General features: G+C 38.5%; 1 protein-coding gene across 3 annotated transcripts in view; it reads left to right on the top strand.

Annotated features, from left to right (window-relative positions):
* The window catches only part of kif6 (kinesin family member 6), a 130382-nt gene that overhangs the window by 107278 nt on the left and 5869 nt on the right, over positions 1-17235 (top strand). For 2 of the 3 annotated variants that reach the window (XM_049463498.1, XM_049463495.1), the window contains exons 16-21: positions 4244-4294; positions 8096-8177; positions 8296-8431; positions 10723-10793; positions 11561-11635; positions 13809-13924. In XM_049463498.1, coding sequence (XP_049319455.1) covers positions 4244-4294; positions 8096-8177; positions 8296-8431; positions 10723-10793; positions 11561-11635; positions 13809-13924 — 531 coding nt within the window. The remainder of the gene's footprint in view (positions 1-4243; positions 4295-8095; positions 8178-8295; positions 8432-10722; positions 10794-11560; positions 11636-13808; positions 13925-17235) is intronic. The other variant, XM_049463497.1, reaches the window with a different exon arrangement.

Below are 17235 nucleotides of genomic sequence, written 5' to 3'. Positions count from 1 at the left end.
TGCTAAGTGTTTCTTAATCCTGTTACTTTATGAGGAAAGTTATGGCCAGTCGGCTCATGCTGATCACCCAGGGGTTCGGTCAGGCAACTGGATCTCTGCCGCTCCATTCGCCCCTCGGGTGTGTTCTCCCGGTCCTGCTGTTTGTTAATGTGAGCACCTGGCTGGGAGCATCACTGTCTTCAGGATAGCGTTGAGCTCTGTTGCTGAAATGTACGACAGTGAGCTTGAGTTTCCTTTTTTAGAGCTGCCCGCGAGGTATTTTAGAAATAGAATGAAAGTTGGCCCGCTGTTAAGCAGATTTATATAATGTGAGATTCAAAGTTTGAACGCTAGGTGTCAGAAACGGGCCAAAGAGTCTAAAAGCGGAGAGGGTGCACATTTCTAGAGCAGAAAAACGGGGTAAAAGAGTCTAAAAGCGGAGAGGGTGTGCATTTCTAGTGCAGAAAAACAGGCCAAAGAGTCTAAAAGCGGAGAGGGTGCGCATTTCTAGCGCAGAAAAACGGGGCAAAAGAGTCTAAAAGCGGAGAGGGTGAACATTTCTAGCGCAGAAAAACGGGCCAAAGAGTCTAAAAGCGGAGAGGGTGCGCAGTTCTAGCGCAGAAAAACAGGGTAAAAGAGTCTAAAAGCGGATAGGGTGCGCATTTCTAGTGCAGAAAAACGAGCAAAGATTCTAAAAGCGGAGAGGGTGCGCATTTCTAGCGCAGAAAAACAGGGCAAAAGAGTCTAAAAGCGGAGAGGGTGCGCATTTCTAGCGCAGAAAAACAGGAAAAAGAGTCTAAAAGCGGAAAGGGTGCGCATTTCTAGCGCAAAAAAACGGGCCAAAGAGTCTAAAAGCGGATAGGGTGCGCATTTCTAGCGCAGAAAAACGGGCCAAAGAGTCTAAAAGCGGAGAGGGTGCGCATTTCTAGCGCAGAAAAACAGGGCAAAGAGTCTAAAAGTTGCCGTAATTAAGGAGTTTAATATTAAGAGACATCATGAAATTAAACATCAATTTGAAAAATCTTAGTTTACACAACACTGTCAAAGACAAGATAGTAAGTCAAGTAAAATGGTGTGTAAATGATATAATCAGGAAAATTAATTATTTAAAGTGGTATAATTCATTATTTGTTTTATTATAGAGTCTGTGGCCCGTGACTTCAAATATATTTCTCCTTCTGGCCCCCAACAAAAAAAGGTTGAACACCCCTGGTGCAAACATTTTGCACTGAGCTCCATCCCATCTCCAGCCACTCTAGCTTGTCAGCACCTTCTACTTAGCAGGCTGTGGCTTCAGCGTGTCACCATGTGGCTTCCTCATCAACACCAGCTAAACAGTGTGAACAGAAGCAGCAGATGAAGGAGAAGTGATATATGATCACGAGTTCAGTAGCAGAGCTTGAACGTCCAGTTGACTGACGGATAGTTATTTTATTTTTTTTACTAGAGAAGGTGAAGCAGCGTTCGAGGAGCCGTGTTTGTGGAACAGCAGCTCTATGGTGAGGGAAACTGTCGATTTTTCATTTGGCATCTTCCAGCCTGGATGTTCCGAACACGTCACGCGCTTCTGCAGAAGCTGATCCAGCGGACCTCGCCATGGATATTACTTTACCATGGACAGAAATGGGTCAGCAGAAGTGCTACCTGATATCGGAATCCCACATGTCCTGCAATATTTTATCTGGGTTCATCCTTCGGGACGAGTGAAGGGAGGCCCACAGACAGCGAGGCGACTAGCTGGGTCACACATTTGCTACACCGGTCTACACCTGGGACTCCTTATCAAATCGGTCTTCTTTACTTCCTCATATCTTGCTGTTTGAACTTTATCTGCAGTGAGGATATACAGCTCTGGAAAAAAAATTAAGAGACTACTTCAGTTTCTGAATCAGTTTCTCTGATTTTGCTATTTATAGGTTTATGTTTGAGTAAAACTAACATTGTTGTTTTATTCTATAAACTACAGACATTTCTCCCAAATTCCAAACAAAAATATTTTCATTTAGAGCGTTTATTTGCAGAAAATGAAAAATGGCTGAAATAACAGAAAAAAAAGATGCAGATCTATCAGACCTCAAATAATGCAAAGACAACATCATATCATATTCATAAAGTTTTAAGAGTTCAGAAATCACATTCAGTCTCCTCCACCAGTCTTACACACGCTTTTGGATAACTTTATTCCTACACTCCTGGTGCAAATATTTGGTAACACTTCCTATAAATCCTGTATTCATAATGCATTATAAATGCATTCGTAATGCATTATATGGCATGCATAATACCTTATAATGACTATAATAAACCTTTATAATTGCTCATAAGTACTTACAGCGACATTCGTAACACATTATAAACGACAGGTATAAGGGTTTATAAAAAAACAACGTACAAAGCCTTATAATATCGGTTCATAAGAACATTGTACAGTGTAGTGTTGTAATGCACTATAACACAGATTTGGTATATATTCAAGCAAGTTCAGCTTGGTTTGATGTCTTATCTGGACTCTGTGGTGAACTCTTTCAATCCATGTGTGAAAATGATGATCTCAAGCTCCCTGAACCCTGAACTCTTTCATAGTTCCAGCACCATGAATCCTGACACTGTCATCTTGGAATATGGTAGAAATAAATCTATTGATGGAATAACCTGGTCTATATTCAATATATTTAGGTAATCAGTTGACCTCATTCTTTCAGCACATACTGTTGCTGAACCTAAACCTGCAGACCAACTGCAGCATTATTAACCCCACACCATTTACTTACTTACTTAAATCTAGGTGGCCATTAGCACATTAGCAAATGTGATGAAAAACTCATGGCAGTGAATGGTCTTGGTATCATAACTGTCCACTTTCAATAGATTTCTATTCAACTATCTTCCCTATTGTATGCTGCAGCTCCTCAACTACTCCCCCCCCCCCCAATCCCAACCACATGTTTTATTAGGATTGTCAAAGTGTTTAATCTGGCGTATCAACAGCACCAGCGCTCTACACTAAATCGGTGTTTTTCCACTGACTCCCATTGTAAATGCTCTCGCACAGGCACGCAACAGACATGTATGTTTTTGTACGGCTGCTATAAATTGTTAGTTCTTTGCAGCGTGGCAGCTGTAATAGATGTGTCTGGGGCCGGCGTGGTGCCTGTGTTTATGTGAAACATACACAGCACCTTCCACCATGTTCTGTCAGCAGCTGTGGTGGTAAACTGTCACTGTTTTATACCAGATCCTCACTGGACCTTCAGTAGTATCTGCAGGTGTGTCCAGCATCTCATCTACAGGCAGTTTAGTTAACCCAAGTTAAATATTGATATTGGTATGAATTGATGCACAGTCAATTTGTGAGTAGCAGGAAGCAGACATGGCTTAAGAAACGTAAAGGCAATTTTAGATTTGGTGGGTGTAACCATTGTTTCAACATGATCAAGGGTGACTCATTTGTAGATACAGGACAATGAAACTAAAACACCTGTCCGTCGGGAAAATAAATTATTGAGTTGAGGTGCTCATTGAATTCTGCTGTGATTTGAGCAGCCGTGGTTTTATATTTTTTGGATACAATCCGGGTTAGCACCCGAACATCCCTTTCAGACAGCTTCCTCTTACAGCATCCACAGTTAATCCTGTTGGATGTAGTTGGTCCTTCTTGGTGGTATGCTGACATTACCCTGGATACCGTGGCTCTTGATACATCACAAAGACTTGCTGTCTTGGTCACAGATGCGCCAGCAAGACGTGCACCAACAATTTGTCCTCTTTTGAACTCTGGTATGTCACCCATAATGTTGTGTGCATTGCAATATTTAGAGCAGAACTGTGCTCTTACCCTGCTAATTGAACCTTCACACTCTGCTCTTACTGGTGCAATGTGCAATTAATGAGGATGGACACCATTTTTTGCCCTGATGAAGGCCTGGGTAGGCTGCAATACGTTGGCACTTTTTACTACTTTGCCATGTTTCAATAAAGGCTTTTAATTGTTTTAAGATAGTGTGCCCGGGAGTTTCCTTGCTCTGGGTAATTCTTTACCTTTTTTTTCCTGTGGATTTCTCTTGTGGATGCTTATGAATGGCAAATCCTCTCTCTACTCATTTTTAGACTACTGCACCCATTCCCCAGGAGCACCTATCCTTTTGCCTTTACAACCGTGACCCCTGCTGCACTTCTTCTATTCAATTATTTTTTTTATATTTATATGCTAGTCTCTATTATCCTGCCTCTCATTCTCTCTCTACCTGTCTGTCTTCCCCCACAGATGAGCTGAAGAAACAGTTGGAGGTGAGACGGATGCAGATAGCAGCGGAGGGTAGGTGACATCCCTTCATTAATGCTTCATAATGCCTGCGTGCAACTTGAGAGAACTTTCTCGATAAGAAATGGATGACTGCACCATTAATAATCTAATAATTTATTTAGGTAATGAGAAATGAGTGTTGAGATTGAACACATTATTACAAAAGTCTGCCATCAGACTTTTGTAATAATGTGTGATGAGCCTGCTAAAAATATAATGATTTTGACTGGAGTTTAATAGAATCAGATTGGGACAAAACACTTGATCAGGACATCCCTAAACACAGGTTTCTTTGGGTGATTAGAAAAACTAAGGCAATAGTAAATGCCACAGCCATCAGAGAATATGCTCACAGTCTCTCTCTCCCTCTCTCTCTCCCTCTCTCTCCCTCTCTCTCTCTCTCTCTCTCTCTCTCTCTCTCTTGGTGGGTAGCTTGGTCCTCCATTTTCCTCCATTATCCAGCATTTTTTAAAAGACCACTTTGAAACGATGAGTTTCTTTGATTTTACCATATTGAAAACCTCTGGAATATAATCAAGAGGAAGATGGATGATCACAAGCCATCAAACCAAACTGAACTGCTCGAATTTTTGCACCAGGAGTAAAGGCATAAAGTTATCCAAAAACAGTGTATAAGACTGGTGGAGGAGAACATGCCAAGATGCATGAAAACTGTGATTAAAAACCAGGGTTATTCCACCAAATATTGATTTCTGAACTCTTAAAACTTTATGAATTTGAACTTGTTTTTTTTTTTTTTCTTTTTTTGCATTATTTGAGGTCTGAAAGCTCTGCATCTTTATTGTTATTTCAGCCATTTCTCATTTTCTGCAAATAAATGCTCTAAATGACAATATTTTTTATTTGGAATTTGGGAGAAATGTTGTCTGTAGTTTATAGAATAAAACAACAGTGTTCATTTTACTCAAATAATACCTATAAATAGCAAAATAAAAAAAAAATGATCTCTTTTTTTTTTCTGAGAGCTGTATGTTAGCTAATGTTACAAAACAGGCCCTTAATGTACTTGGAGCAAACAGGTGCTAGACTTTACCCTCCCAGGCTGGAAGCATTGTGAGATTCTGGGAACAGATCCCACAGACCTCACACATCTGCACCAGAATGGGTCTGAATGGGTGGAGAGTGGGTGGCATGGCGTTTACACTGATGCCTTCTTCTTTTCGATAAACAACTGGGATGGAGGCTTCTGGTGTACAAACATAGCCTGTGATGCCAGTGGCTGGTGGCCTGAATTTCAGAGAAAGCTGTGTTTTATTATGGAGGAGCATGCAGCAGAAACACACCCAGGAGCTTTTGAATATAGCTGCTGTTCTGTATACAGAAGCCTTTGGGTTGATGGTGATTGGGTGTGTTGCTATGAGTGAGCGATCTGCAGCGGCTGTGTGGAGTGTTTATGAAAGGCTGGATGGAGTATTTTGGTTCTGTTCTGTGGTAGTGTGTGTGGCCTCGACCGCTCAGTGCGCTAGATGTGGAGTTTCCTAGTGGCACCATGTGAGCTGATCCAGTGTAGTGGATTATTACAATGTTCTGAGAAACACAGAGGAAAATGAATAAAGCATGCTGTTTTTTGTCGTGTGAAAAAAAAAGGACAGTCCATGAAACCCTTTATTTATGGTAACCAGCGATGGATATAAGCTACTTTATGGATTACTTGATTTAAATGTTCATTTCAAGCTGCTTTTAAGTTACTGCAGCCTAAACATAACAGTTTTGCCAAAACTCACTTTACTGGAAGCTTTGCCCCACCTTTGTGATTTGTTCTGCAAGTGTGCCGCAGCGAATCCAAACATTTCTTTAGATTTGATAATGTGCTTTTGAAGCTAGGTAGCACTTTATCACCAGCACAGGGTGAACAACCAACCTTGATATTGATCACATTTAGCTGATACAAACTCAGAACAGAGTCTGTATTTCCAGCAGTAAAAAATGCTCATCTCTCATCTTCCTCCAGTGTTTGTCACAGTGCGATGTTACATGTGTGTCACATAGGCCAGACCATAGATATCTTATACGTAGATGCAGCATACCCTGCCTCCTGGTGTGCCTGCGTGGCCGCCATATTGGAGGAGGCAACCCTGAGCACCGAGTGCATTCATTTTCACTGAGGATGGTGTAAAAAACACTTATAAAAATCACAACTCCACCAATTTATACCTGATAATTTTACATGGTTTGGTTTGTTACAAACAGCAGAGATGTAGTAATGATACAGGATGCTGTAACACATTACAAATACCTGATTTCATGCTTAAATACTTTATATTATGCTTTTAAACAGACATATGGTATAGCATATTAATAAGGTTTATAAATTCATTCATATATATATATATATATATATATATATATACTGTTTATTATATTGTATACATATACAAATATGGGCCATTCCACCCGATGGGTGCCAGCTGCTTGTTAAATCTCCAATTTAAACTTATTTTTTTCTTTTTTAAGCTCTGAACCTATTTTAACTTAAATATTATGGATTTATTATGAAAAAATATAAAAGCATGAATGGACTCAACAATGCAAAAAAAAAATACATCTCTAAAAGATTTTAATAATTATATTTCATGGTAAAGTTTCTTTTGTATATGTAAAAAAAAGCATAATATAAAGTATTTAAGCATGAAAGCAGGTATTTGTAATGTGTCACAGCGTCCTGTATCATTACTACATCTCTGCTGTTTGTAACAAACCAAACCGTGTGAAAATCGGATGTAAATTGGTGGAGTTGCGATTTTTATAGGTGTATTTTACACCTTCCTGAGTGTAAATGAATGCACTCAGGGTGCAGTGTTGCCTCCTTCAATATGGCACGTCAGCTCCAATAGGCAGCGTCAGTCGATGCGGCGACTATGTATATAATGTCTATGGGCCAGACGTCACTCCCCGAGACGCATGGACACAGTAAAAATATATAAATGTAGCGAGTCTGCAGTAATGCTCTGTGTTCACTGACTGTTAAGTGTGTGTGTGTGTGTGTGTGTGTGTGTGTGTGTGTGTGTGTGTGTGTGTGTGTGTGTGTGTGTGTGTGTGTTGAGCCTAGAAGGGGTACCCACTATATTAACTGCACGCCACTGCTTTGACTCCATAATGCTCATAAACATGTGGCATCAGATTAGCTGCTTATGAACAGTAGAGTGTAGAGAGAATGGGTCCCTTGGCCAAGCAGCTCCATCCAGGCCAGACATCACCAAATGCAATGCAAAGCATCTGATGGAGTGGGGTAAATACGCTCCACTGGACTCTAGAGCAGTGGTGACGTGTTTTCTGGAGTGGCAATCTGGTGAATGAATGGTACTTGTCTGGCCATGGTCTCTCTGGGTAGATAAATGGTGCCTTACCAGCTCATTACTCCTGGTGTGATGCTGGCTGGCACGACCATCTGTTGGCTAATGTAGCTTTTCTCACAGTGAAAATATCAATGAATATTTTCAGATTTCACATAGTAAGTCACTCACACTGTTAAGATTATGGTTTGTAGGTTAAATGTAAGAGTTTTAAATGAGACAGGCTCCTCCAAAATCTTTTCTAACTATGTTCTAATCAAGACTCACATTCTAAATTTACACATATAAGTAAATATGGCGGTGTTTTAATATTTTTCTTTCAACAAAATTGTGATGTTGTGATTGTGAAATTAAATCTATCTCTCAGTTTTGTTCAAATATTGTTTAAAAGAAAATGTTTCTCATGTAGTGTCCCAATTTCTTTCACTTTAACTTTATATTGTGCTATTTTTTTGTCATTTGCTTGAATAAAGCTTTTGATTTTAATCTTCTATTTCAGGTGTAGTAAAAGATCAGCCAAATTCAGAATCAGACCCTCTAGAGGAGAGATTGCGCAGCCAGATTGAAGAGGAGAAGAAAAGGTTTATTTTTTAATCTAAATAAAAAAGAAAAAAATCCATTTTATTTAGTCCTACACACCTAAGCATGGCAATCAATGAAAATGTAATGCTCATTTTTCTGCTCTTTTTCTTGTTACAGTTATAAGAGCACCTTTGGACGTTTAAAAGGCTTGAAGACTGAGATTGAGCATCTACAGCACCTGCTTCAGAAGTCAAAGATCAGGCTGCAGAGGGACTTTCAGGACTGGTGGACGCAGGAAGCCTCAAGGCTACAGGTCCTGTAGCTCTGCGCTTGATGTACATGACAAAGTGAAGCTCACTTAAATTCAGCATCATAAAAAAAAAAAAAAAAAAAAATCTGTCTCCCAGACCAGGGAACGGTAGAGTGGTCTGCTATGCGCTCTCCAGATGTCTGATGTTGCTCAGATGTGCTTCAGATCCAGCACGGTCCACGTTTTTAATGTCATTCAGCAACATCTGACCAGCAGACTGAGCTGGAAATGCCCCGTTTTGATCCCGTCGATAGGAAATGTGAGTCTTCCATCCAGACTCACGAGCAGCTGTGTAGCATCGCTCCGTCCGTGAATCTTTCCTCCATCATTTCCGAAGGAAACGGCTCATCCTGCACAGACGGCGCACGTCCTGTTTTTAGCACACTTATTAAATTTAGGACTGAGTGGCGTTTTGATCTTATTCTAGAGAGCAAACTTAATCCTTCATTATACAGTGGAAACATCTGCATCATTTGGACATGCCTGAAAGCTCTTGTTCATGTGAACGCTAATCTTAGCATGCCAAACTACCTATTAGCTCATTAGCTTCTGAGTCAGCTTCCCATTCAGGCTTTCATTTCGGTCGTTCTCTCTCTACTTGGAACAGTAAATTGCAATTTATTCTAAAAGTCAGTGTCCAAGATGTGTTCAAAACCAGAAACCACTGCTGTCAAAACAAAAACAGAACGAGACAATGATTCATTGAATCAGGCAGAAAAAAAAGATTCATTCAGGTTTTTTTGTATGTTAATTCATCCAATTCAAATCCAAATCAATGGATGTGGATTGGATGAGTGTTTATCCATCCAATTAAATTATTAAACTTAATTTTCAATCACTTTCATGGCCTCAGGTGTATAAACCCGAGCTCTTAAGCTTGCAGACTGCTTCTACAATCATTAGTAGAAAAAAGGGTCAGTGAATCCTCAGTGAAGTCCAGTCCAAGAACAGTAGAGCATAGAGAGCTTCAATGAATGGGTCACCAAATGTAAAATAGAATAAACAGAAATAAAATAGAATATACAGATAATTTTGCAGTATAATACACACAATATATACACAATAACAATACACACAACAACTTACACTATAGACATATAGACATATGGTATTGCATGGATATACGCGGCACGGTTAAATATATATAATATACACAGTTATATATGAGTATATACAGGGGTTGGACAATAAAACTGAAGCACCTGGTTTTAGACCACAATAATTTATTGTGGTGATGAACAGTTCTGTTGGCAACAGGAGAGTTGAGGTGCACATTGAATTCTGTTGTGATTTTGGCAGCCGTGGTTTTATGTTTTTTGGATACAATCCGGATTAGCACCCGAACATCCCTTTCAGACAGCTTCCTCTTACAGCATCCACAGTTAATCCTGTTGGATGTGTTTGTTCATCCTTGGTGGTATGCTGACATTACCCTGCATACCGTGGCTCTTGATGCATCACAAAGACTTGCTGTCTTGGTCACAGATGCTCCAGCAAGACGTGCACCAACAATTTGTCCTCTTTTGAACTCTGGTATGTCACCCATAATGTTGTGTGAATTGCAATATTTTGAGCAGAACTGTGCTCTTACCCTGCTAATTGAACCTTCACACTCTGCTCTTACTGGTGCAATGTGCAATTAATGAAGATTGGCCACCAGGCTGCTTCAATTTTAAAAGTCTGATAGATGTATTATATAGTAAAGTGCAGGGTGCGGTAAGTTTGTATGGGTGTAAGGGGGGTGTGTTGGGCAGAACACTGTTCTACTGGCTGTTAAGCAGCCTGGGAGCCCGGGGGAAGAAGCTGTCTTGGAACCGGCTGGTTCTGGTCTTCAAGCTTCTGAACCTCCTTTCACTTGGCAGCTGTGAGAATAGGGAGTGGCTCGGGTGGGAGGTGCATGTTGAATGTTTTGGTGATTTTATCATTTACAATAACATACAAACATACACTGACATGCCCAAAGTCATGGGACAGCAGTGCGTAAAAACTCATCACAGAGTGTTTCCTAAAGGGGATGACTTGGCTTACTTTAAACTGCACCCACTGCTGACATAATTGTGCAGATGCACACAGCTTTTCTAGTCCCTGTGGATTGGAAGGATTGTCAATGTATTGCCAATAGAATAGGACTCTTTTAAATAGATAAATATGACGACATTGGCACCATGTCTAAAGACAGGTGAAGGCCTGAAGTTGCAGAATTGAGCTGCAGAGAGTGGTGTGTGTTTTCTGGACTGATGGTGCTCCGTTCACATTTTTAAAATGTTCTTGCATGTTTGGGTCTTAATTTACAGCAGGACCAAAAACCAGAAAGTGCAGAAGTGAGGCAGAGTCAGGAGAGCTCTCTCTTCACCTCTTCATCCAGGTGAGACTCACTGTTTTCCACGTACAACATGTTTTAGCATTTCATTTTTTTTACATTTATACTAGTGTATCTTAAAAATTAGAATATTATTGAAAAGTTACTTTATTTCAGTAATTCAGTTCAAAATGTGAAATTAATATATTATATAAATGTATTACACAAATTTGATCTATTTTAAGCATTTTTTTATTTTATTGTTGTATTATTGTATTATGGCTGACAGTATCTCAAAAAAATTTTATATTCTATAAGATCAATTGGTACTTTTGGCAGTCTGGGCAGTGTGCCAAGTCCTGCTGGAAAATGAAATCTGCCTCTCCAACATCAGCGGATGATATGATTCTCCAAACCATCACTGATTGGTGGAAACTTCACACTAGACCTCAAGCAGTTTGGACTGTGTGTCTCTCCACTCTTCCTCCAGACACTGATCCCTTCATTTACAAATGAAAAACTGTAAAATTTATTGATGATCAGTGATGGTTTGGAGAGTCATGTCTGTCATCTGCTGGTGTTGATCCACTGTGTTTTATTATCAAATCTAAAGTCAGTGCAGTGTCTTCCCTGGAAATCCTACAGCACTTCAGCTTACAGCTTCCCTCTGCTGACAACTTTTATAAGGATGCAGATTTCATTTTCCAGCAGGACTTGGCACACTTTTGGCCCACACTGCCAAAAGAAGCCTGCTTTAGGCTGCATTACACCACCATACTATAATACTTCTTATATTCTAGTGCTGATTTAAGTCTGTTCTTTAAATATTTCAGTTCATATGATCGAGCCATCAACACACAAGAGAGGAAACCCAGTGATGTAACTGCTCCATCTCCAAGAGAACTGAGGTAAATAAATAAGACTATGCACAAAATCTGACCTTTTTTTACTCGTCAGGCTTTTTCGCTTGATCCACAACCAAAATAGCAAATATGGTCTAGACCAAAGGTACAAAATCATTGGTCTCTGTCCAGAATAAATGAACCATGAATCTGGATTGCTTGGTTGGTTTAGTCTTTTTTTTTTACGAATTACAGGCATACTATTGTAACCCGTTAAACAATAGAAGAAGAAAAAGAAGCAGTGCTGTGCTGAAATCATGCTGATTCCCATTTTGTCTCGCAACAGTATGGGTACAACAGATTAGGCTGGTGATTGATTTCTGTATCTACTGCTACTGTAGATTAACCCTTATTTTTAAACAGAAAAAAAGGAGTCTGAGCCGTATCTGTTCATTTAATTCTGTTTTGGAATGAGCTTGCACTTAAAGAAGTTAACACCTGGCGTAACACCTGTAAAGACACTTTGTATGCCCCTCTACAAACCAATCAATTTTAAGTATAGGTAGATGCAGTGCACAAATGTGGTTGCAAAGTTCTTTAGAGTGCTCAGTCACTAATCTGCAGTGTAAAACCAAAACTAGCTGGACTAAACATAACACAGGAACCTTGGATCAGACTTTGTTCTCGACTTTTAGGTGGAAAATGTTTCACAATATTTGCACATATTAAGTGTTTTTTCTTTTATGTCACTTTGTTGCTGGAAGAGCTGAGGCCTATTTTTCTGCCAGCGTTTCAGTGAATAACATGGTATTGTTTCAATAACAATGAGCCACACAAATGGTTTAAATTCTGTGGCGAGGAGAACGGTCAGATGGAATCAGCAGTAATGCCCTCTGAACACTCTCAATACTTCTTGTGGGAACTCTCTTCACTTTTGGAAGGTTGTGAACAAATACAAACAGTGCTGCCACATAGTTTAACCCAGTTTAAGAGCATTAAAACCACAGAGCAGAGAATATAAACCGCTTAACCTTTCACTCTCTGTGTACGCTGTTCACTCTGTGGCGTGTGGTTAGACCTCTGACTAGACCTAGGCTTAGCTTTTTACTGTTTTACTGTGCGTTTTAGTGCACTGCCGCTTACAATGTGTTCCTCAAATTAAACAGTACGATTAAAAGTACACTTACAGACATGCAAAAAAAAAAAAATGTTGCAGTGTTTTAACCTATAACATTATATAGAACAAAAGTATTGAGACACCTGCTAATTCACACCTGTTTTTTGTAATTGCTTCTACTCTCCAAGGAAAGCTTTTTTTTTTTGCAGAGGATTTGATCGCATTTATTAACAAAAGTATTACTGAAGTTAAAGTCTTTAATCTTAATCTCACAAATGGTTTCTCACACTTTATTTTGAAAAATGAGAGGGTTATGGGAAACATCTACAGTGGTGTGAAAAAGTGTTTGCCTGATTTCCTGATTTTCTGATTTTCTGATTTTTTTGCATGTTCTCACACTTAAATGTTTCAGAACATCAAACCAATTTAGTCAAATTAGTCAAAGACAACACCGGTAAACACAAAATGCTATTTTTAAATTAAGGTGTTTATTATTAAGGGAGAAAAAAATTAAAACCTTCATGGCCCTGTGTGAAAAAGTGATTGCCCTCTTGTTAAAACATACCGTCACTGTGGTTTCTGACACTTCTGACCTACACTGTCTCTAGGCACATATTCACACCCACTGCCACACCTGTTCTCAATCAAGAAATCACTTATACCTGCCTGAGAAAGTGAAGTCCACAGAAAGAAGCTAATTGATTGAGATCTATCAGTCTGGAAAGGGTTATAAAGCCATTTCCAAAGCTTTGGGAATCCAGCAAACCACAGTGAGAGCCATTGTCCACAAATGGCGAAGACATGGAACAGTGGTGAACCTTCCCAGGAGTGGCCGGCTGCCCAAAATTTTTGGTATCGTGCCAGAACCAGAAGTGAGCCAAGAGTGATGAACAGGTACAAATTTGCATAAAACATAAAAGATAGAAGCCCTGTAGATCTGAGTTGGACAGTGTGGATACCATGCAGTGGAAAAGTGCCATATACATGAAGGTAGAAGGTGGCACTTTAAGTCCAGTCCACAGGATCTTTATCCCAGTGCCAAGTATTTGTGCCATGTTGGTGGTGGAATACTGTTTTAGACTGCATACTGAATTATATCTTCATGTGTTTGTTTTTTTTTAGAGCCTTGTCTTCTTCTGGCCTGAACTCTACATCTATCCCAATGACTGGAGACCAGCAGACTGACGCAGATATACTGGCCTTTATTAAAGCCAGACAAAGCCTGCTCACCAGATCAGGTACCTGATGCATCCAGTAGAGCTGAGTATCATCAGGATTTCCCAATTCAGTTCGATTTTATATTCTAATAAGGGATTTCCAGATCGTAATATTGCAAACATTTTTCACACGATAAAAGCAGTCTATTTAGTATTTGATTTGCTGTTTACTGTATTTACAATTATTCTTCATGTTTGCTGTTTATATGCATGCATTTAATATGCTGCATTTTAGTTTTGTGGTAAATCTGTGTTTATACATTAGTTTATGTTTGTTACTATGTTATTTAATACAAAATCTTGGTAAGTTACTGTTTACAATATATATAGTTATATTTATATTAAATACATTTGTGATCGCAAATATATTCTTATGATGTTATTTTAGGGCCATATCACCCATCCCTACGAAGCAGTTAAATTATGTATTATATATTATGTTTTTTTTTAAGTTTTAAAGTTTGTTACAGCTTTGCTTTTTTCCAAAGATTGCTAATATTAAAGGTCGATCTTTGGTTTATATAATTTAATATCAGATAATTCAACTAAAGATCAGTTGGAAATGAAACCCATTAAACCCATCCACACACAGACCAGAAGATAACTGATTTAAAGATTTAAACGTTCATTATTACAGTCTGTTTTATTAGTAACAGACCCTGGTTTCTCCCAATCAGGATCGTCATCATCATAATTAAAAATTCTCTTAGAATCACAAATGAACTTCTTATCTGATGAAACTCTGTCATTGCCGTATCAATTAAATTCCAGCTTGAATTCTGGTCACCTCAGGAAGACTGATTAAAAGCAAATAAACAATAAATAAATGAATAAATACACTAATAATGTAAATATATGCTTATAAATGTTAAATACACTTTCTGAACATGAGTCAGAGGTGGCTCCTGCCTCCTTTCACACACCGTCTACAAGAGAAAGACCATTCTCAGATCAGATACGCTGTCTATGTGCGCCCTCTTCAGGCTGTTCTGTATTTATCTGGAGAAAATCTACCTCTTAACCCCTATGATCTCCACTGATAATCTACACTTACACTATATTTACTGTAGGGCTGGCTGATATTCTAATAAAATATCTCAATATTCCTCAGATATAGAAGCAAATCTTAGTTAGTTACAATTAACACCATTTTAATGATCAAATATGCAAACTAATGTATATGCAGCTCTTATATTGAACATGTTATTTAAGAAAAATATGAAAATCACTTTTATATAAAATAATTCTTGACAGTTTTTTTTTTTTTCAGAAAGACAAGTCATATGTGCCATATCGTATCATATGCAATAATATCGACCACATTTTTGAATATCGTGAACAATACTATTGTCACGTCTGGTGCTGTTAGCTCCTCTGTCCCTTCCACACCAAGCTCTAACGGAGGTTCTCAGGTTAACAACTACACTACCCAGAATGCACCACCCGCTGACATCACGCACTCACCTGCTTCCACCAGGAAGCCCCGAATACTGATTACTGGCACTATAAAGGTGCACGCCAAACAGACTTCATGGCCGCGTATTGTAGGTTATCCTCATACAAAGCGTTACTTATCTCTTGTCTCAGTTTACTTTGTGTATGACCTTGCTTTTTGTTTCTCGACGCCGATTCTTGCCTCTGCCTTTGATATTGGATTGTTTGTGTATGACCTGGACTGTACTTTCACCACCGCCTCTTGGATTATCTCTGATACTGGATTGCTTGTGTATGATCTCTGGACTGTCTCTCGTTTATGGTATGGTTTTGTCTTCATTGCTCTGTCTACTGGTGACCACCCTTATTTCTGTATCGACCCTGATTACATCTGTTTATTGTTATAATAAACATACTTTGTTTTTATCAGTATCTGCGCTTGTCTGCTATTCTGTTCTGACCATGACAACTATACCCTGAAATATTGTGCTTTTTCACTCACCCCTAATTATCGCATCAGGGTACTAGATTTTTGCTGTTTTTAGCAAAAGAAAAATTCACACTTTTCTCATTTCTCATTATATATCTACTAGAGCAGACTATACCTGTCCATAATCATTTATTTTACTTTTATCCTGGATATATGGAGATATTTGGAGTGCATTGTTTTTATTATTATTAGTAGTAGTAGTATCATGACAATCTGTTACATTGACTTATGTTACTAATCTGATATCATTCTTGTATTTTTTAATATCTCGGTTAGGGGTGTGCCATATCATATCATATATGCAATAATAAAATTTTATTTTCATTTTGTTGCAGTAGTATATTCTATTTTTTTTTTTAATTCAGTGTTTTGTCATATCGCCAAGAGTATCATTATTGCAAAAAATACCATGAAATATTGTGATATTATTTTATGGCCATATCACCCATCCCCACTAATGAGATTTCCTCTGGTATCTTCTATATGTAAAGAGTACAATCTTCATTATCCGTTTTTGTAAATTAAATTAAAACATGAATTTCATTAATTATATTAATAAGATTCATTTGATTTACCTCCCAGCCCCATTTTACTGTATGTATGTATTTATGATTCCTAATGTGTGTTTTGGGAGCCAGGCTTAAAATCAAATTTGGTGTTTTGGGGTCAATTCTCATATACTGGCCACTGAATATTTAACCTGGCACTTCATGGCAGAGAACTCTCTGAGGATGTTTGCAGAAATGCTGTATACTGGATACTTGGATACTGTATACTGTATACTGAATAAAATCCACAATAGTTCTTAAAACTATTATTTAAACTAAACAGACTTGGTTTCAAATGATTAATATGAAGCATTTGTAGAGAAGAAAATAAAGTCACCCGTTCAGTGAACTCTGTACAAGACTGTTTTTTCACACATGACTCAAAACTTCAAACAGGTCTGTTGTTGACCAACATCCTGAATCATAATATCCTGAATCATCCAGTTCAGAATCACCTTCATCACATTATTTCACATCTGTAGATCAGCCAGCAGTAAATAATGGTTCAGTCAGTTCACTGCCATCTGCATTAAAGTGAAATAACTCAAGAAAACATGAACCTGTCCTGCAGACTGACTGCTGAAAGCCTGTTCCTCACGCTCCATCTGCAAAAAATCATCAAAATCAAACAAGAAATGCATTCAGATTGATTTCATTACTTTCTGATTACTTCTAAAACTATCCAACTGAACATGATGATTTGTTTTTGTTTTCATCTGTTCCACTTTATTTTATTTTCTGAAATAAATTGACAAGAACAGGGTCAGTAAGGTAAAACCTGAGAGATTCAAACAGCTCTTTATTGCTGGATATCATCTCTTCATCACTGTTGATCCATAATTTGTTTTCAAATTATTGTC

Source organism: Astyanax mexicanus, chromosome 14 (genome assembly GCF_023375975.1).
Source record: "Astyanax mexicanus isolate ESR-SI-001 chromosome 14, AstMex3_surface, whole genome shotgun sequence".
NCBI classification, from domain to species: Eukaryota; Metazoa; Chordata; class Actinopteri; order Characiformes; family Acestrorhamphidae; genus Astyanax; species Astyanax mexicanus.
This window is presented reverse-complemented; position numbering and strand designations above follow the sequence as displayed.